Source organism: Colius striatus, chromosome 3 (genome assembly GCF_028858725.1).
Source record: "Colius striatus isolate bColStr4 chromosome 3, bColStr4.1.hap1, whole genome shotgun sequence".
In the NCBI taxonomy this organism is placed as follows: Eukaryota; Metazoa; Chordata; class Aves; order Coliiformes; family Coliidae; genus Colius; species Colius striatus.
Window position 1 is genome coordinate 86,248,888 of NC_084761.1, and position 21,126 is coordinate 86,270,013.

General features: G+C 37.1%; 1 protein-coding gene across 1 annotated transcript in view; it reads left to right on the top strand.

Moving 5' to 3' along the window:
• The window catches only part of STK32B (serine/threonine kinase 32B), a 191,361-nt gene that overhangs the window by 22,999 nt on the left and 147,236 nt on the right, over window positions 1–21,126 (top strand). Inside the window, exons 2-3 of the mRNA XM_061992970.1 lie at window positions 11,254–11,309; window positions 20,351–20,502. Of these exons, the coding sequence (XP_061848954.1) occupies window positions 11,254–11,309; window positions 20,351–20,502 (208 nt within the window). The remainder of the gene's footprint in view (window positions 1–11,253; window positions 11,310–20,350; window positions 20,503–21,126) is intronic.

Sequence of the window (21,126 nt, forward strand, 5' to 3'; positions counted from 1 at the left end):
CTGTTTCCAACTACCACCAAATCTTTTCTGTTACACTGGCTCTGGCAATTTACAGGTGCCAATGGTGGCTACATAGCAAAGGTGAGATTTTTTACAACATTCTAGTCCATCCTGAGGAACATCTGACTTTTGATGATATTTTTCATATGACTGAGTTACATATCGATATGTAAAATCCTTGATCAGTCATTACAGGCTTTTCATGACAATCTGGCCATTTGCTGCTTGTTAAAAACAGTAGTAGAACTAGCAGTGCAATTTCCATTAACTTTTCTGTTAAATCTAAAAGTGAAAGCTTCTGTATTTAGAACTCCAATTATCTCTTTATTTTAATGTATGGCATCATAACAGAAGATCAATGAGATTTGAGAAGTGTTGCTTCAAAATAATGCTGCTGAAGGGTTACACTAAGATGACCCTCCCAATCAAGACCATCTAGGGTGATGGCCCATCATCAGCAATCAGGTTCTTGCCCTCATTCAAAGTGACCACATTATTATTTTCAGACTAGTTGAGTCAATGCTTCATCTTAATGGTCATGGAAGTAGCATTAAAAGAATGTCTTGCCTGGTTTCTCTGCAAGGGTTTGACTCTGCACTCTCTTCTTAGTCACAGTATAAGACTCTTCCCTACTTCTAGTCTGCATTATGTTGTAGTTCTACCTCTTTTTGAACACATTTGGTTTGGGTGATATCCTGGGGCAGGAATTATTATAAATTGAATTGCCCTTTTGCAGTATTAGCTTCAATTCATGCTTGCCATTATTATATTTTGTCTCTTTTTTCCTTTTAAGCTGCCTCAGCTGCTGCTATTTTAAGTTTTAGGTTCTTGTCAAGGGAACTTTACCCTGGTTAGTGCCTATACCATTAGTCATCATCAGGATTTCTGAAGATCTTGCGTTATCCCCCAAAAAACAAGTAAAATATATCATCCTCAGTGCTAATTTTTGCAGCTCACATCATCAATGGTGACGTTAAACAGATAGTCATTCTTTACTGTGCTATACTGCACTGCCTATAAGGATGTGCTATCAGCCCTGGCTTGACCCCTAACATGTTGTCCAGCTGGCTTTTTGCAATGAGAACATACATTTCATGTTTTTTATATTTTCTGTGTAGCTCTATTTGACCTCTTTTTTTTTTTTTTAGTTATTAAAAAACAAGTTTAAAATTATTAGTTTGAGGAGTAACTTTGCCTTCAAATAACAGCAGTTGTACTTAAGGCTATTTTAGCTTTAACTTTCTGGCATAGGATGTTTATTCTTCCTTCTTATTTACAGAAAGCTAATTGGTTGCCTTCCTGTGATTGCCACCAAGCTCAAAACATCTGCTTAGAAGATGATTTAAAATTTGTCTTTACTTTTATTGACTGTGCTCATTTATGCATGAAGAGAAAATGCAAGTATTAGAGTCTGTATATTTTAATAGAACAGGGATCAGAGTTTGACTTCTACTTTGATATAAAACAATGTCTGTAAAATACATCAACTCTGTACTAAAAAGTACTGTAACTTCCCTGTGAAGGTGACTATCTCATTCTGTTGCCCTTGAATTTAGACTTCTAACAAAACTAGCCTTGTAGGTTACCATAAGATGGCTAGTTAAATGCAGTACAGGTATCCTTACTGCTATCAAAAGGGATGCTCCTCTCCTCCTTTTTCCTGCTGTCTGCAATAAGCCATAGATAGTGTCCATGTGATTGCCTCATTTTCTTGTCAGGTTTTCAAAGCAAAAGTCTTTTACCTGGACAATCATTTGCTCTTGTCATTCCATCACATGACAAGAATCATAAAGAAGGTCTAAAAAATAGTGTAAATGAGGTGGCATTAGAAGTTTGTTGTTGTGTATAAGCTCTAAAGCATACAAGTTAATCTCCTGATGTTGGGAAATACAAGTATTTTCTGCTTCATCTCATTATTATGCTGTCTGAAAACAGAAATCTTTCCTGTGAAAAGTTAAAAGCAAAATGAAAAGTAATATTTCTTGAAACATCAGAAATGCACACACACTCCATGGGGATACAGGCAGACCACAGTAATAGCAAAGCAAAAATTGTCGTGAATCAAAATTGAGAAATTTTTCATTTCAACTGAGTTCTGTGAAGATTTTGCAATTATTTCACTTCCTTCTACAGGGAAAAGGAGGTAACATGAAAAGCAGGCACAAAGCAAAAAGATGAGAAAGACCCCAAATCCAGACAATTTTCTGTTTGCTTTCATTGGGGTTGAAACTAAATTCTTTACCAAAAGTTCAGAAATTTCCCATTGCTTTGTATCTTTCAGATTAATATTATTTATTTAAAAGCATATATCTAAAAGCATGTATTTTTTTCCCTCTCATCTCTTTCTATATTTGCTCAAACAAACTATGACAGGAAAAAAACTTGCTTTTCCATTACTCTCCTTTTGCAACCACCTCAGAATATCTGTGTGTGCCTCTGAGCCAGAGTAACCTGTCCTGAAGACCACAGAGGCAGCACACTAAACTCTCCAGTTAAGAATTTTTATAGTTAAATATTGGACTAGTTTTAAAGAGACATAAAACAAATAAATTTGACTCTATTTTAAAATCTGTGGGAGAAATAATGCAGTCGCAAGAGCTCTTCTGATCAGTACATTTAACCTGTGCCAGCAAACACCTATTCATGCTCCATCTTTCAGAAAGGAATAGCTAATTTCATCAAATCAGCATTAAAATTCTTGTGGAGCAAAGGAAGAGAGAAACATTCTCACACCTTACATAGAGAAATATCTTTGTTTTTCCACAGGATAACAATCACAACAACCCCTGCATTCCCTGGAGCTTCTGGCAAGGCCTTTACTACAGGTATCACTGGGCAATCTTTCAGTGTGCCTTCGGCAAAGGCTAATTACGGTGTTCTTAGATCAAAATCCTTCCGTAGTTTACAGCTATAGGGTTTTTTTGCTGTCTTCACTAGCTTGTTGGCTAGTCTCTGCTACCTGTATAACCCTCCCAGTGGCTCATAGAAGATGACACATCCTTCAAAGCATCAGAATGACTTTTATTAGTTTTGTTTTGGTGCTGCATCTCAAATTTCTCAGAAGAGGTCTTGAGACTGTAGGATGGCACTCAGTAGTTTCAGTTTTCTCTCAAAGAAAAGCTATTCTACTTGCCCAATATTTGCAGCTTGTTCTACTTGCCCAATAGAGCAACAACTTTGTTTACAGATTACAGGTAGCTGCTTGATTTATTTTTAGACTGGATGTATTTAATGGCAGTATGATTTTATTTTGCCTTATTAGAGGTGCAAACAGCTCTGGAGAGAAATTTTCATTTAATCTTGGATTCAAACAGATTCTTATTTACCAAGGAATCACAGATTCCTTGTGAATGAAAAATTTTGTCTTCATTTCCTTTATAGCTTTTACAGAATAGCATTAGAAAAATAAAGATATTATCTTCCAGAATAAAAAGGGAAGTAAAGTTTTGAGAATCAGTCCTAGCATCTTCTTCTTTAGCCACTTCAACTGTTATTTTTCTTTGGTATTTCAGATTTACTTCTGCTTGTGGCAACACAGGCTTCTTGAACAATGTAAACCTTTAGGTGATTCACCAAATTCTTCTAGTTTATTTTTACAGGATTTTGGAAAATGGCAAACTGTTGTGTTTTTTTCCAGGGCTCATTTTAACTAGTGCATTTAGAAAATTCCACAGACACTTGGGAAAAACCCCACACTTTTAATGACAAAATGTGAAGTGGGTATCACTGAATACAGCGTAGAACTCCATGATGGTGACACTGCATTTGATGAGAAAACCATGCATCATCTAAATATTCTGTGAAATTGATGTGTAGCTAAATTGCATGTGAAGTGCTACCTTGTAGGAGGATTAACATAAGGAAGTAAGAATTCCTCTTAAAGCATCACAGCAGATGTTATTTCACCCACTCTTTTATCTATGCTATCAGTTAGTTATTGATAGAATATAGAAATGAGAGGTACAAAATTATACCTTTCCAACCCCTACCATTCTATGGTTCTGTGATAATACTGAATTTTTTCTGCCTGTTTCTGGCAATGTAGGAAAGATATTTCTTCCACTTTATCGTGTTTGAAATGTAACATAGATAGGAGATAACAAGGAACTTTGTCAATTTGTTTTGTTTTTTTTTTAGTGGAACAGACTTTTCATATGAATAACTTTTTAATGGATATATTTTTTTTTCCCAAATCAAAATCCTGTTGTTTTCCTTTACAAAAATTATGCCTTATATACTGGGAAAACAAGTCAGGTTTTAAAAGTATGAATGGAATTCACGTTTACCTTTTCAAACTGATTTAATCTGGGGTCAGTTCAAAGCTAGACTACATTTCTGTGAAATGACACTTCACCAAAGGTATTAGAAGCTGATACTCCTGTATATCTGATATCCAAATCTTGTATCTGTTTATGTCTCACATAATCCAACACACTTCTATCTCTTAGCAAACAAAGTATGCATTGTGCAAGTGGGTGTATGTGCATCATAGGAGATATAGTTAAGCTAATGACCTGATTTCATAGATGGACATTGTCATCACAAGTAAGCTCATTATAGTACTGAACTGCTGTGAAAAAAACCACTTTGGATCAATCAAGAAGTCTGAAATGAAAGTCTTTTGATAATACAGAATTGTTTTGCTTTGCTTGAAGAAGCCTTATATGTTTACTTTTGTAAGGTGGACATTATTCTGAACTTCCAGAGCTGCAGCAGAGTCGAAGATGGTTATTGTAATCTGCTTGTGATATTTTAAAATGGTAGTTCAAAACGAAATACTTTAGTTCAATTGCTAAAGTAGGAAAATTACATTTTCAAATCAATCATCATAATTATTTTGCTCCATTAGGAGCCTTTTTTTTTTTAGTGTAAATTAATGTTCAAGCAGCAGAACTTCCCAAGAGACGGGAATTACTTTTTCCATACATCCAGTCTGCAAACACAATCAGACTGAAATGCATTTTAAAGTTCAGAGCAAAGTGAGCTGAATTTTAAACAAAATGTTTGACATACAAAGATCTTAAATTCTTTCTAATTGCAAAAAAAGAGTCTGGATAATGATAAAATAATATTAAGGTAATAATTAAAAGCAGTTTATATTGAGACTAAAATACTCATTAAGCCTGAAAAACTGAGATACTGTAATGCAATTTAAATGCAAACCCCTTGAATACAAAGATAGAAAACATCATGCTTTGTCATTAATGAGATAAACTGGCTCTGAAACCACTTTTTTCTTGTCCTTCAGTTATGTAAGTCTAATTAGTATGTTCTGCAATCAATCAATTAATGTATAGGAATATTCCATGCCACTCAGAAACTTAATGAGGCTCCACAGATTTTGTATTCTTTGCTCACCATTGTCTTGCTGTATCATTCTGTCAACAAAAGTTCATTTCATGCTTAGTTTTATCTCTATCTTTTTTTACTAGTGCACTTGCTGTGGATAGAACATAATAGAATCTGAGTCCTTATGACTAGTCAAACCAATTTTTGCCCCTTAATCTAATTTTTTTTAGATTTAAGTACTATTCATTGTTGTCCTGTCTATGTCCATTCAAGCTGGTGACTCCATCATGAATACTAAATATATATGACTGTATCTATTTGGTTACTCATCTTATGTGTCTTTGTGTGGAAGTACAGTAACAAGTTCAGCAAAATTTAATGGCTGCTAAGACCTATTGAGGTTCTCTCAGCACAGCTTTGTGGGTGTTTGGAAAAGACTGGAGAATTTGAAAGGTAGACAGGCATATAAAAAAGATTACAGAACTAGTCTGAAATCCTAATAACAGGACTGTCCAATGAGCCTCAGATCAAACCATAGAGCCCAAACTGAGAAGGAAAAATTGATCTTGTTACTGATATTTTTTCCAGTTCATACAGAAGCAGGGAGCACTAAAACACCCTGAAACAGAACTACAACATCTAAGACAACCATCAGACTTAAAATTTATTTTCTTGCCTGATGGCCACATCACTGCCCGTGTTTCTGTTTTCTATTGAGATTGATGAAAATCATAGAATCATAGAATGGTAGGATTGGAAGGGACCTTTAGAGATCATCTAGTCCAACCCCCCTGCAGAAGCAGATCCACCTAGATCAGGTCACACAGGAACATATCCAGGCGGGTTAAGGACCTCCAAGGAAGGAGACTCCACATGTCTTGAAGTGCTTGTTGTGTTACAAACTTGGCTTTATTTTACATCCTCTAGTGCCTTAGTAGTCATGATCTGAATTTGGTCACTGTCAGGCAATCTAAATAAACCAGTGAGACTCAACTAGAGAAGGATAATGTCTGGGTTTAGCTTATCAAGTTCATCTGATTTTATTTTGAACTGAAAGGTCTCTATTATGATGCAAGGCATGTATATGCCTCTGCTCTGACCATGGTGGATTGGATATTTGCTCTTGGAGATACAAAGTTCTTTCAGGTAATGTTTATGCAATGTATTGGACTAATCACATGTTATAAATATTCCTCCACTACAATAAGAGGAACAGATGACAACTCTGTTTAGAATCCAGCCAATTTATATATTGCCTCCTGAGCTAGATGCAATTTACACTTGAACAAATGATGAGTAACATGAGAATATTTTAGATTACCAAAACTACAAATGAAAGGGTAGAAATATTGTGTTCTTGTGTGGTCAAAAATCAAACACGTAATGACCAATGTAACTTCACTGGGTTTTGTTCAAATCAGTGTACCACTCATGAATAATGCAGCAGAGGTGACTGCATAAAATGGACTTCATAGTTTTAGCTTATATCATTATGTCTATAATGCTGATTCAAAAAAGAATAATATGTACTTCCATTACATCTATCCAGGTGTTTGTACTAAAACTATCCTGTGTTTTTACAGTGTGGTTATAAAAACACAATAGTCTGTGATGTGCATACTTTCCCTAAAGTATACTTTCTCCTTGGAGAGCAGTGGAGCAAGAAATATTTATGTTATCTTTTGCTAAGATGTTTTATATCAAATGTCTGCTCCATCAGTGTTCATGCATGGGAAGATGTGCCTGAGAAACGGTGTGAAGTGGGAGCCAGGTTTTGTTCTCAGCTTGATGGCAATTTGGTGTGTGGTGTTTGATTCAATCATCTACTGGTTTCTGTGCCTCCACTTGCACAATAGTGTAAACTTTTTATGTTTTAAAAATGGCTTTTTAAATAATGCTTTTATTACCACCATTACCAGAATTTTCTGTTGCAATTCTCCTGATTACCTGTGTATCTGAGCCCTAAATCACTTCCCATTCCCAATTTTACAGCTGCCTATAGATATGAAATTCATGTCTCTACAGACAGGGGCAGAAGATATTAAGCACTTGTCTAAGGTCATGTGAGAAGACTGTGGCAGCAGAGGGACTCCTATTTGGTCACAAACCACTGTATCACTCGTCTAGATATTCCTGGTAGTTTTTGAGTATATTAATGTACTTGATCATGTAGATATAATGGTTAAGATCACATTGGTTTTTTTTACTTTTCCTGGCAAGCATGGTGCATCCTTGCATTCAGTTTGTGAATCCTGTTACCAGCATCTGAGTTCAAGATCAAACAACTGAAGAATGCAGAGCTAATTCAAAACCATGAAAATAATTGAGGTAAAGGTATACTTGCACTTAAAGTTATTAATAGAGACTTAAATCTCTGCAATGCGATTTATTTAAAGTTTATTTTAGCGAGACTAAATGGAAAGAAACAAAATACTTTATATCATACATAGCTCATTGCTGAAATTAACAGACATCCATTATTCTAATAGCACATCATGTAGCAGATCCCATAAATGCTGATTTATTTTCTCCCTCAGTTATCCAAATATCTGTTTTATTGCATAATCCTCCTCAGTTTTGGTGACTTTTTTAGGCGTGAAGGTGGGAGATGGGGAAGGGGAGAATACTTGCTGATTTTTCCAAATTGATGAAAATCTATGAAACTGGAAACTCCCTCACACTATTGTTAATAGTCACAGTTTCATTCTGCGGATTTGTGTGAAAAAACAACTGAAGACAATAAAAACTAATTTTGATTTCTGAAAAATCTCCATATGCTAAGACTCAATTTAAGAGGTGATGTCTAAGATCTCCAAAGTACGGTGTGGCAATAAAATCATAGAAATGATAAAAAAGTTGGAAAATACTTTTCCTCTTGAGTAAAGGATATCAAGAGAACTATTTTCCAAAGAGTAATAGTCATATTACTGTTACTGAAAAAAGTGTCCTTCTGCCAGCCACACCATTATCTCAGTAGGGATTTTGTACTAGAAAAATGTCATTAGCTACAACACCAGGCTACACAAGAGTTAGATATGCCATGTTTTAGAGGAAAAGAATACAATACTAGTGATGTCCTCATTGCACAGAGGAAAAGACAGTGTCTGTCCTTGAAGATATTTTACACATTGTAAATGCCAGAGGTCATGATGAGGTGGAATTCTGAGAATAAGTGGTGACCCTTTGGTGTTGAATTTTCAACAAAATAGAGAAAACAGAACATGAAAACAAATTGTAACAAAAAAAAAGGTAAAACATTTTGAGAATGTGAGATTAAATAAAAGTGAAGAAAACATCCAAGGAGAATGAGTACTCTAATAAGGTGGCAGTGAACTTACCTTGACTATTTATCAGGACTGTGATATTAAAGTGACTTTTGCATGGCTGGTCTGTTGCTGATGGAACTATTAAGTATCATAATTTTACTCAGCAGAATTTGGTACAGGTTTCAGTTATAAAAGTATCCCTTTTTTATTCTTTCCTAACATCCCAAGGGAGGAACTTACTCAATTTTTTAACCTTCAGTGCTGTGAGTACGTTTGAATGATCAAAAGAGTCCAAGTTGTCTTTAGTGAATTAGCCCTTTCCAGAAAACCACTGTGACTGTATGCCTAGCTCATTTTAAGTGTAGGCTCAGGTGCATTTACATACTTCCACTGTCACTGAAAATTATCTTTATTTTCTCTTAAACAAAACATGTTGCAGTCATTGTATCTTGATTTAAAAAGGCTTACGGGACAGTGAACTATATAGAAAAAAACCACTTATTTTTCTTAATTAAGATCTGAAAGTGTAACAGCCTCCTTTCTATTCATGTTAAACATAAAAATTGAGAAAATTTGATCCATTGTTGGGGTTATGTTTTTTAACCACTCATTTGTCTTACTAACAAACCATTTTAAATTCCATGGTCTAGTGTCTTATTTAATAATTTCTTTCTCAAGGAAGTACAATTTATAATGAAATCAAATTAAAAAATAAATTCTGGTCATTCAGAACAATAAAAACCACTAAACAAGGAAGTACAGAAAAATAGAATAGAAATTAAACGGACAATAAACTGACCTCACAGCTAAATATAAATGCTTAATCTTAGTTTTACAAAAATAAAATAATTCCTTAAACCAATAGATTTAAAAACCAGTCAGGCTTCAGGAGAATAATATAGTCAAGAGTTACTCAAATGTGGCTTGAGTGAAATTTAGATAATTACAGACTGTTTCAACAGTTATCCAGTTGTTTTTGGGAAGTGGTCTGGGCTGAAAGAGTGAACTCAACTCAGCTTTCTTTAAGGAATGTGCTTGTTAAAAATTGGTAAAATAAACAGGAAGGTTTGAAAGCAGTGACACACAGACAACATTAGCATGCTAGGAGAAAAAAATTGCTGAATTTCCCCTATCAATTAAGTTAATAAGATTAAGATATTATTTTGAACATTTGTAATGCTGTGTTGAATTCCTGCCTAAATTTAGAATGATTGTAAAGATTTCAGTCATTAAGCTCTCAAATCCTCCACTCATGGTCATATACTTGGGACAGATGACTTGTGGGAACAAGATTTAAGTTGATTTAAGTCCACACTCCAGTGTAATCCACTCCAGTCCTCAAAAAGGGGGAGAATGAGGACCCAGGAAACTACAGGCCAGTCAGCCTTACCTGCTGGAAATCCTGCTGGAAGACCGACCTGATAGCCTTCTATGAGTGTATAACCTGCTGGCTAGATGAGGGGAGAGCAGTGGATGTCATCTACCTTGATTTCAGTAAGGCTTTTGACACTGTCTCCCACAACATCCTCATCAGAAAGCTCAGGCAGTGTGGCTTGGATGAGAGGACAGTGAGGTGGATCGAGATCTGACTGAATGACAGAGCCCAGAGGGTGGTGATCAATGGCACAGAATCAAATTGGAGACCTGTGGCCAGTGGAGTTCTATAGTTCTAACTCCAGTTATGGCAATAATGGGCACATGGATGGAGGTATATGAGCAAAGCCAGGAGCATAAAATAGTTTTAATTTTGAAAAAATCCCGTTAAGTTGCGCTGAACTTTGTCAACTGTGGTTCACCAAGTTTAGCTTTAAGTGTGATTCTTTTCTGTAAAAACACATTGCCATGTTTGTGTTTCAGTGGCTCCACATCAATTTTGTTCAGGATGTTGATGGATTGTTTTCAGACCACTAGACCTACCAATGAACCAGAGATTTGAAGGTCATGTTGTGTTCAGTCTCATGCAACATCAACAATAACGACATTTCTGAGAAATGAAATCTCTCACTTGCCTTCACAGCAAACCACTTCAGTGTCCAGGGCAGACTGTGCTGTCAGATTTTCATGAAGTGGGAGTAAATCCATTCTACTGACAAGCTAAAATGTAATCTCCCAAGATAAACTTATGCTATATCTATGATATGCTCTTGTAATGTTAGAATTATGTATTATATTAAGGTGGCAAATATCGGAGAAGCTGATATTTCTAGATCATCATGTGACAGGCTTCCATCACTGTAACTGGATTTGGGAATTACCCTGCAGAGTCATTACTGTAACAATACTATCCTTGTATTACTATGTATCTGTAAACAGATGATATTACATGAATTATTCACTACTCTTTTAATAGATCTTAATCTTTCTGGAAAATGCTGAGCATTTTTTGCTGATGGCTGTGTAATATTAATTTGCCTTCCTCTTTCTTGGTTAGGATAGAGCTACATTTCTTTTTGCAGATACTGGACACTGGAGACATTGGGCCAAGTGAAATTCACAAATAAAATTAATGGAACATATTTTAAAGCAAATCTCCTCTTTGTTAGATATGAAACACGTTTGGTGTTTTAAGAGAAAAAGTAAATGTCATATGGTAAAATGCCATTGATAGGAAACTGCCATTTCTTTTCTTATCTAATTTCTGGTTCTGACTCAGCACTCTACAAACTACTTTCCTTTTCTTCTCTCTTTTATTTTACAGTTAACTTTGACCACTTTCAAATATTGCGGGCTATTGGGAAAGGGAGTTTCGGAAAGGTAAGAATAAATTTAACCGTTAAAAATCCAATGGAGAATTCCTTTGTATCTTTTTTGTTGTGACCTGAGTAGACTAGGACAAAGAAACACAGGTTTTGTAGCCTTTTGCTTTGCAAGGATATCTGATCATCACTATGATCTGACTCTTGACTACTCATTAAATTATTTTTATAGCAATAGATTCATTAAAATTGAGTAAAAATGATTATAATAATTAAGCCTCCTCAGTGGAGATTAGCAGAATTTAGAAAACAGTCCCCCAAACAAAAACAAACAAAAAAGTAGGAGTAGACTACTTTTTTAGGCAGTTCATTAGAGTGACTTTGTTCTTAAATCTCTAGGTTTATTCATGTCTTTAAAATAATTGCAGTATTTTAATGGCACTTCACATAGATTCAATGCACTTGGGAATGTGTAAACTGACATATACTGTAATTATGGTCATTGAGTAAATGTTTGCTCAATTCAACAGACTTTTGCTGAAACAGAGAAGATTAATGGCTTGTTTACACAAGAGTAGATGACCTTTCTTTCCTATCATAAAGACTATAACAAGGTTTTAAATTTTAATATAGGTAAGTACAAGGCCATGCAGTCAGAGAAAAAATTGTATTATAAAAATATTAGAAACCATTACTTGCAGGATTACATTTGAAGATGAAATATCATTTCAGTAACTGATCAAGCAATAGCTATCTACATCTTGATTTAAATGATTCTTAAGTATATGCCAGCTGAGTGTCAGTGAGCTACTTCTGTAGTTATACACTAAGCACAGAGAGATGGGATATTGCTGGCTCTCTACCTTCCATGCACAAAAATTACATACATGTTACAGAGGCCTGAAATACTTGTCACAGAACAGTATGGTCCTTCATGGCATGGTCCTTGTTCAATACAGTAGTTTCCAAGAGAAACACAATTCACGGTCAATAGGAGAATACATTGCTAATGCAAAATGGTATTCAAGAATCTCCTTAAAATCAAGGCAGATGAAGATCTGTGATTGTTTATTATTGCAATACACTGATGGAATGTCACGTCAAACTAAACTGAGATTCAAGAGTACAAGTAAGGTGCAGCATAAGGAGTTGAAAATATAGCCAAATCATGCTGGCCATGATAACGATCACTTGCATCCCTCTTCAAAGCTTCTCCATTCACATCTCTACTGTCTCTGCCCATTCAACTGAACCTTGACCCTTTTACATCACACAGGAAAATAAAACAAACCTACATGCTTTTCAGAGGCTTGTTGGTTGGTGTTTGATCCACTGTTCTCCATGGCATTCAGGAAACTGGTGGATATTTCTATGATGTTTCTAGAAACGTCTGATTTTCTTACAGGTTCTTATGGCTGCAGTGTTCTTGTGAATCTGCTTTGGGAATATGTATGGGTGAGAAGAGAGTTTTAGAGCCCTGAAAAAATGCTTAATGTGAGAAAGGACTCATGCATAAGTCCCCTTTAAACTTAAATCCTGATATTGCAACTGTCAAATGCAACAGAAGAGTGCTTGGTGTAACAAACTTATTTTTCCCAAATGAATGCAAGCTTCTGACTGATCATCTTGGTTTTTCTTCCACAAGCAAGGAAAGAAACCCATTTAAAAATGACCTATTATACCATAGCCAAAAGCACAACATGGTGAAATCAGTTACCATTTCAAGTGTCTTTATGAGTCAGTCTTGCCTTTTTCATTCAGAAGCCTCATTGCTGGCAACTTTTCCTATTACTGTCCTTCTGGAAGTACCTGGCAGCAGAAAACGTCAACAAGTGATGCAAGACCTCTAATCTCTATTGACTTGCTGTTTACTGTTTGGGGTCTGTTGTGCTCTAACATCCTACAATGTCTAACACTGTGTTTGGTATCATGCCTTTCTTAAAATACCTTCTTCCTTTATGGCTGCTTTGTGGCCTTTTTTGTTTTCTGAGAGCAGCAGAACATTTTAAGACATGCTCTACTTTTTTATTTTATTGCTGTTGGTACAATTGTTCTCTCTCTCTCTCAATATTTCTTAAATTACTGTGGTTGCTACAGCAACCTTAGGCCTCTGCAGGATATTGCTGCAGGAGGTATCTCATATGGCAGATACTCCATGCAGCTCAGCTAGCTCTTGTGCACAGAGCCGAAGGTGGTCCTCAGCACCTTGTCTCTTCCACTGGGGCTGACTGCTACGGCAGCAATGTTCCGTCCTTCCCAGCTGGCTTCAGAAAGCAGCTCCCTGCCTTTTCCAATGGCATTTTCAGTTCACAGTAGCAATATTTGCTGTTACAGGAATTCCTAAGCCATTTGATATCAAAACGCTTTGTATCTCAAGAGCTTGTCTTTTCTTAGAAGTGGCCACCTGTTTGAAGCTGCTGCCTCAGCATACACTGTTTCATGTTGACAGCAGGTGCAGTCTTTATGCATTGTAGCATCTTCCCCAGAAAAAATGAAGATATATCTCAGCAGTTGTGGGAAGTGTAGGAAATGGTTATGGAGACAAGAGAAGGAGTATACGCTTGTTTCCAGAAACATTAAGGCTCACCTCTCTGCTTGGAAAGGTGTACTTTTTGAGCTTAGGTTGCACTCTGGTTAGGCACAGATGAAGAAGCTGAGTTCTGAGCCTGGCAGGACTTTTGTAAGCTATGTCAGACTGGTGTGTGGCTGCTCATTGAACGTTTGTTCCACCTCTCAGGCACATGCATCCATATACACATATACCCAGTGTATGTATCTGTATCCATTGATACAGACACTGGTACAAACCTGTGAGCTACTGACAAGGTGACAGTGATACACAAGATATATGTCACTTTTCTAAAAGCAACCTTGCTGACTTCAGTGACTTTGCTTTGCTAGGTAGATAAAGTTATCTCTTTACTTATGCTTTGGTGTCTTAATAAGTAACAAGAATTTTTATTTGTTTTTCTTTTTCTGGAAGACCTTTTGGCTAGATATGATTGCCATGTTCCAGCTTTTAGTGTTTCCACTGGTCTGGTCAGAAATTTTGTCCAAGCAGGTTTTATTCATACAGAAAATATTTGCCTCCAAAGTCAATTCAGAAGCAGATGATTTATAACAGTCAAACGAAAACTACTGAACATTGTTCTAAGTATCTATTTCTTTATGCCATATGACACCCTAAAAGTGCTGTCTCATGTTTAATCCAGCTAAATTTTCCAATTTGATTTTATGTAGAGCCAGCATTCTTGTAAAAAATATTGCAAAAAATGTATATTTGAATATCATTCAGTAAGTACAAAGCTGTCCAGAGGTGAAATGATGGATGAGGTTAGAGACTTGTTGGGCAAGCTGGACACAAATTTATGGCACCTGATGGGATGCAGCCACAGATGCTGAGGCAGCTAGCTGATGTTATTGCTAAGCCACTTTGCATGATTTTTGAACAATCATGGAGGACTGGTGAGGTGCCTGAGGACTGCAGAAAGGCCAATGTCACTCCAGTCTTCAAAAAAGGCAAGAAGGACAACCTGGGAAACTACAGGCCAGTCAACCTCACCTCCATCCCTGGAAAATGGATGGAACAACTCGCTCTGGATGCCCATTTCAAAACATATGAAGGCAAAGACGGTTATTAGGGGGAGTCAACATGGATTCACCAAGGGGAAATACTGTTGAGAATATAACTGGCTGGCTAGATGAGGGGATAGCAGTGGATGTCATCTACCTTCAGCAAGGCTTTTGACACTGTCTTCCATTACATCCTCATCAGAAAGCTCAGGCAGTGTGGCTTCAATGAGTAGACAGTTAGGTGGATCAAGAGCTGGCTGAATGACAGAGCCCAGAGGGTGGTGATCAACGGCACAGAATCAAGCTGGAGGCCTGTGGCCAGTGGGGTTCCACAGGGATGGGTTCTGGGGCCAGTCTTGTTCACCATCTTCATCAATAACCTAGATGAGGGGACAGAGTGTACCCTCAGCAAGTTGACTGATGACACCAAAGTGGGAGGACTGGCTGCTTCCCCAGAAGGCTGTGCTGCCATTCAGCAGGATCTCTACCGTCTGGAGAGTTGGGCAGAGAGGAACCTCATGAGGTTCAACAAGGACAAGTGCAGAGTCCTGCATCTGGGGAGGAACAACCCCATGCACCAGCACAGGCTGGGGGTCGAACTGCTGGAGAGCAGCTCTGCAGAGAGAGACCTGGGAGTGCTGACTGACAATTAACTAACCATGAGCCAGCAGTGTGCCCTCGTGGCCAAGAAGCCCAATGGTATCCTGGGATGCATCAAGAAGACTGTGACCAGCAGGTCAAGGGAGGTTCTTCTCCCTCTCTACTCTGCCCTGGTGAGGCCTCTTCTGGAGTCCTGTGCCCAGTTCTGGGCTTCCCAGCTCAAGAGGGACAGGGAACTTCTGGAGAGAGTCCAGCGCAGGGCCACCAAGATGATCAGGGGACTGGAACATCTTCCTTACAAGGAAAGGCTGTGGGAACTGAGACTGTTCAGTCTGGAGAAAAGAAGATTGAGGGGGGATATCATTACTCACATCATTAATACTTACAAGTATTTAGGCAGTGGATATCAGGAGGTTGAGGCATCACGTTTTTTCTGTTGTATATAGTGACAGGACAAGGGGTAATGGAAAGAAGCTGGAACACAAAAAGTTCCCCTTAAATTTAAGAAAAAACTATTTTACTGTTCAGGTGAGGGAGCCCTGGCACAGGTTGCCCAGGGAGGGTGTGGAGTCTCCTCTGGAGGTTTTAAAAACATATTTGGACACGTTCTTTTATGATCTGATCTAGCTGGACCTGCTTGTGCAGAGACATTGGACTAGATGGTCTTTAGAAGTCCCTTCTGACTTCGACCGTTCTATGATTCTATGTTTCTATGATTCTGTGAAATACAAGAGTTGCCATTGTTCCTTACTGCAACAGTAACCACATAATTGCAGGCTTACTGCTGAAAAATAATTTGTATTCAGATGCAAGAACCAGTTTTCAGAGATATTGTAGTGTAATCTTTTTTCAAGTTCTCTGTTCACGGGAGCAGGTATATTGAACAATCTGACCTTCTTAAATTAAATTCATATTATTATTTCAATGTACAAACTCTTTTTCCTCTGAGACACAGGACTTATTTCTGATTAATTTAGTTGTGTAAAACAGTGACTTCTTCTGCTGAAGCAATTGAAATTACACTGTTGTATAACAGATGTGAACCCAGAACCATATCTGCTCTGATTGAGAGCACTTTACTAAATAATATGCAAAGTATTTCAGAAAAAATATACTAGTATCCTTAAGGCAACATAATGCACAATTGCAGAATATTAATATAGTTTTACATACCCACATATTTTTTTAGCTTGAGTTCATATGAAAGGATACAAAGCAGATGCTTGTTCCCTACTTAGACTGTCATGGTTTGCTCAGGTGAATGTCCATATGAATTCCCTTATTTCAAGGAAATTCCCTGGCAGCCTGAAACCAAAGTTATGACATCTTTTCTCCAGCCTCTTTGTGTAAAGCTTTCCAGCTCTGCTTGTAGTCTGAGACTATGACTATTAGTTTTTCAGAGTGTGTTGGTAAGAACACACAAGGTATTTCAGGCATATGCTTTGCAGCTTATATGTCAATTCACACGTTGAGTGTGAAACGTTGCTGATTTCTGTCCTGTAGTCTCCTATGTCTAGTTATATTCTGCCCATGCACTGCCACAGCCTCTCTGATGATCTATGATTACTCATGGCAGCTATAGGTACCCCATCTTATCTACCGACCTGCCACACTTCATCCATAAGACTATGACACAGGAGCACAGTTGAAATGTGCACTACAGCTGCCAGCTCTTCATCTAACAGGGACCTTGCATAGAGGACCTTACTCTGACTGCAGTTTTGCATCTCTCCTTTTTCATGACTTGTTATGAAACCATATCATGAGGTAGTTTGAGAAGTCTAAGTGGCTTTATTGAGACTAAGTGTGCGTACTTCCTGCTGTTCTCTCAGGATCAAGCACAAGGCAGCTAGAAGAATTGTGAAGTTAGTTGGAAACACAAGGAATCTGTGTTTTACAGTAAATCAAACTTTTCATCCATCCTCATCTTTTGCTCTGGGAAGAGTTTCTCTGAAGCTACCTATGACTGCTCAGCCAACACAGCATTATGCAGCTTTCTGCAGCAAACCATTAGCAAATTCTGCCTCAGTTTTACTCACCATAACTCTCTTGCTTCACTTACCTAGCTATGCAATAGCCCACAGGACATTTTGTCACCTATAGGATTCTCAGTGACTGTGTGGTGGTTTAGCCAGGTGTCCACCAAGACATAAAATCACTGCCTTCTGTAGTAGACATGAGAGAAATACAATGAGAAGTTTGTGAGTTGAAATAAGGATGGAGAGACACTCAATAATTAGTGTCATAAGCAAAACAGACAACTTGGGGAGAAAAATATTTGATTTATTAAAGGAACAATAAAAGCAGGGAGATGAGAAATAAAACTGAATATTAAAACACTCTCCCTCTTCCTGGGGCTCTCCTTCCTTCTCCCCCAGCGGCACAGGTGATGGGGGATGGGGATTGCAGCCAGTTCATTACAGATGGACTTTGCTGCTGCTTCTTCTCAGAGGGAGGCCTCCTCACACTTTCCACTGCTACACTGTGGGGTCCCTCCCCACAGGAGACGGTACCTCATGAACTTCTCCAACGTGGGTCCTTCCTATGGGCTATAGTTCCTCACAAAGTGCTCCAGCATGGAGCCTCCCAGGGGGCAGCTCCTCACACCCTGCCCCAGAGTGAATGTGAGTGAAAGTAATATGAGTGTGACAGGCTTCCATGCTGATATATGTAAATAAGGTAATTTTGCACAGACTTCTGATGCCGGGAAAGTGCCATTCTCAATGTGACTATTAAGAAGATATTCTTTATTGTAGCACTAGGCACACAGGGGATCACTCCACCAAGTATATTTAGAGCAAAACTTTATACATTTATACAGACTAGATATGCATATTTAGTAGGAAGTAGCTTCAGTATATTCACTAAAATCCTATTGATTTTGGAACCATATTAAAAGATATGCTTAAATACACATTACTAGAAAACATTTGCTACCATTCTTCTTAAAATCTGTATGTTACACAAGTTTCTACTAACAGCATAAGATCTGTTTCAATTGTGCTGAATACCCTTGTCTTTACTGACAGGTACAGTCTTGGTTAAGTTTAATGTGAAAATCACGCTGCAAATTCATGTAGATGAATGATCTTCTGGACTTAGGTTCTGAACCAAAATCCATAAACGTACTTTACAATGTGATTCACTAAACTGGAATGTCCACATAATTTCAGACAGGATGTCAGAAATTGTCCCTGCAAATTCTGCTTGTACTTTTGAAGAACCTGTGCAAGCTTGAACAATTCAGTATTCACCACTGTGCAGCATCAATGGGCTCAAGACAAAATATTGCCATCCATGTGCTAGTTAATTAGCAGAACATCTCTTGATATTAGGAAATTAGTAATTAGAAACTCTGCTTAATCATATTATCATTATAGGTTAAAAGTACTCTGTTAACTCCTCTCTTTGGAGTAGATTTGAGCTCAAGGACACAGTTCATGGAAATAGAGTTGCAGAGAAACAAATGTGGTTTGGTTTCACTGACTGGCCCAGTTACTCTTATGAGGCTGGAAAAGGGTAGGAGAAATAAAATATGTTGATAGTATGCTTATGGAGCCTTTCCTCTGTTTAAGAAATAAGTGATCACACAATAAGGTCTCTCTAGGGCCCTCAGCCTGGTGCTAGTGGTTCAGTGCCAAGGTCCAGAATCCAGATGACACCTTGTTAAAGTCAGAGGCTTCAGCTATGGGAAGGAGTCTTAGTTACTCCAGTTAATTCCTCCTTTCTGTATTTTAAGCACACAAGATCCTTAAAACACAAGTCAAAATCTAAAGATTTATTTTAATCTAATCTCTGAGCACTAATTTTATGTGTGCATACTATAATGTTATGTGTGTATATATGTGAATGTGTATATGTGCATGTATGTACGTAATAATACACATATAAAATAACACTGCCTACACGAAGTGAAACCAGAATATCCTTGGATTTAAACACTACATATCTGTGATATCTAGACCAAATGTTTCCAATACATGAAAGGTTCTGGTTGGAACCTAGGGCTGTATCACTAATGTAAATGTTGCATCAAAATAATGTTCTCAATTAACAATCCTGATAACAGGAAAAAACCTTCCAAGTAAATGTCTGTGTGTATGTAGGGCTGTTATGAAGACGAGATTTACACCAGCTTTGGGGATGAGATACAGAATAATCTTATATTTCCTTGTTGCCAGTAATCATATTTACCAGGATAGTTCTTAAATTTGGTGCTAGTGACACTCTCCAGCTTCATTCACAAGGAAACTAGCATGATGAAAAAAATTCCAAATCCAGGCCTTATATGAGAGTTTTCTTCACTAAGATTTTCTCCTCGCGTTTACAAAATTATTTAACTTTTATTGCAAAACAAGAAAACAAAGCTGAAGCAAAGAAATTTACTCCCAGAGACTAAATCACTGTGATGGTCTCTCATGACTTCAAAAATATTTTGATGACTCTCTGTACAAATATTCTTTTTTTTTCCCAACAATAATTGTGAGCATAATTTTACTATTTAGATGAAATATTGAGCCTTGTGAACACAGACTATGTTTATGATGCAGTAATCAAGATGTGTGTATTGACTTATGGAAATTAGGACAACAGTCGTGCACTTTCCTAGGTAGGAGATGGTGATTTCTGTATCTAATGAAGTAGCTTGTGATTCAAGAAATTGGAATGTATTCCTCTCAGCTTTACCATATAACCTCTGAAAGTTGTGCAACATTTCCAGGTTCACATTTCTTCTTTTGTTCATTTGTTTTTTACTATTTATTACAAAGTATCCTGCACAGCTGTGATGTGGACTTTCTGAAGGTGGTTTTAGGTTGTAGTATCCAAAAATGGATTATTGAACTGTCATAAAACGCTCCATTTTTCAAAGTCATAACTGAGTTTCCTTTCTACAAGTGTCAAATATTTTATTTTGCTGTCAATTAGGTGTGCATTGTACAGAAGAGAGACACCAAGAAAATGTATGCCATGAAATACATGAATAAACAGAAGTGCATTGAAAGAGATGAAGTTCGAAATGTTTTTCGGGAGCTACAGATAATGCAAGGCCTGGAGCATCCTTTCCTAGTCAATCTATGGTAAGTAAATCTTAAATATTTTATCAAGAATCTCTTCTTTTCTTCTTATTGTTGAATCAGTTCAGGCTATGGAAAGTTGGGAAGCTGAAAAGTGTGAATTTTTTTTTCTGACCTATTTTTTATTATATTTAAGTTTTGGAGGGGGTTTTATTTTTCATGAATGTGCCCTTTTAAATCAGAATATTTAAATATCACATTCACCTCTTCATTTCTGGTTTCTCTTTGGTTACAGTAGTGTGTGGAAATGTGTTGTTCTGTCCAGCTTCATCATTTCTTTTTGACAATACCTGGACCAAACATCTGTTATAAGACTGTGGAATAACAAACCAAACCATTCAACTAAAAGGTTTTTTTAGTTGTTGCAGAAAAAAAGTTGGTCAAATAATGACTAGCTTCAACTACGTCACCACCTTAAATTATTTGCTAGCTTTTATGGAGTGACAGTAGTAATGGGATGCAGATTTTTCCTCCCTTATCTAAAAATGACGTGCATAATTCAAAGAAAAAAGGACATAAACGATTATAATATGAAAACTATTCAGTTCTTGAATAGCTTGATTGTCTGCAGATGGTCACAGCACAAGCAGACTTTTTGTCTTGTGAGCTCTAGTTGTCTTACTAGAG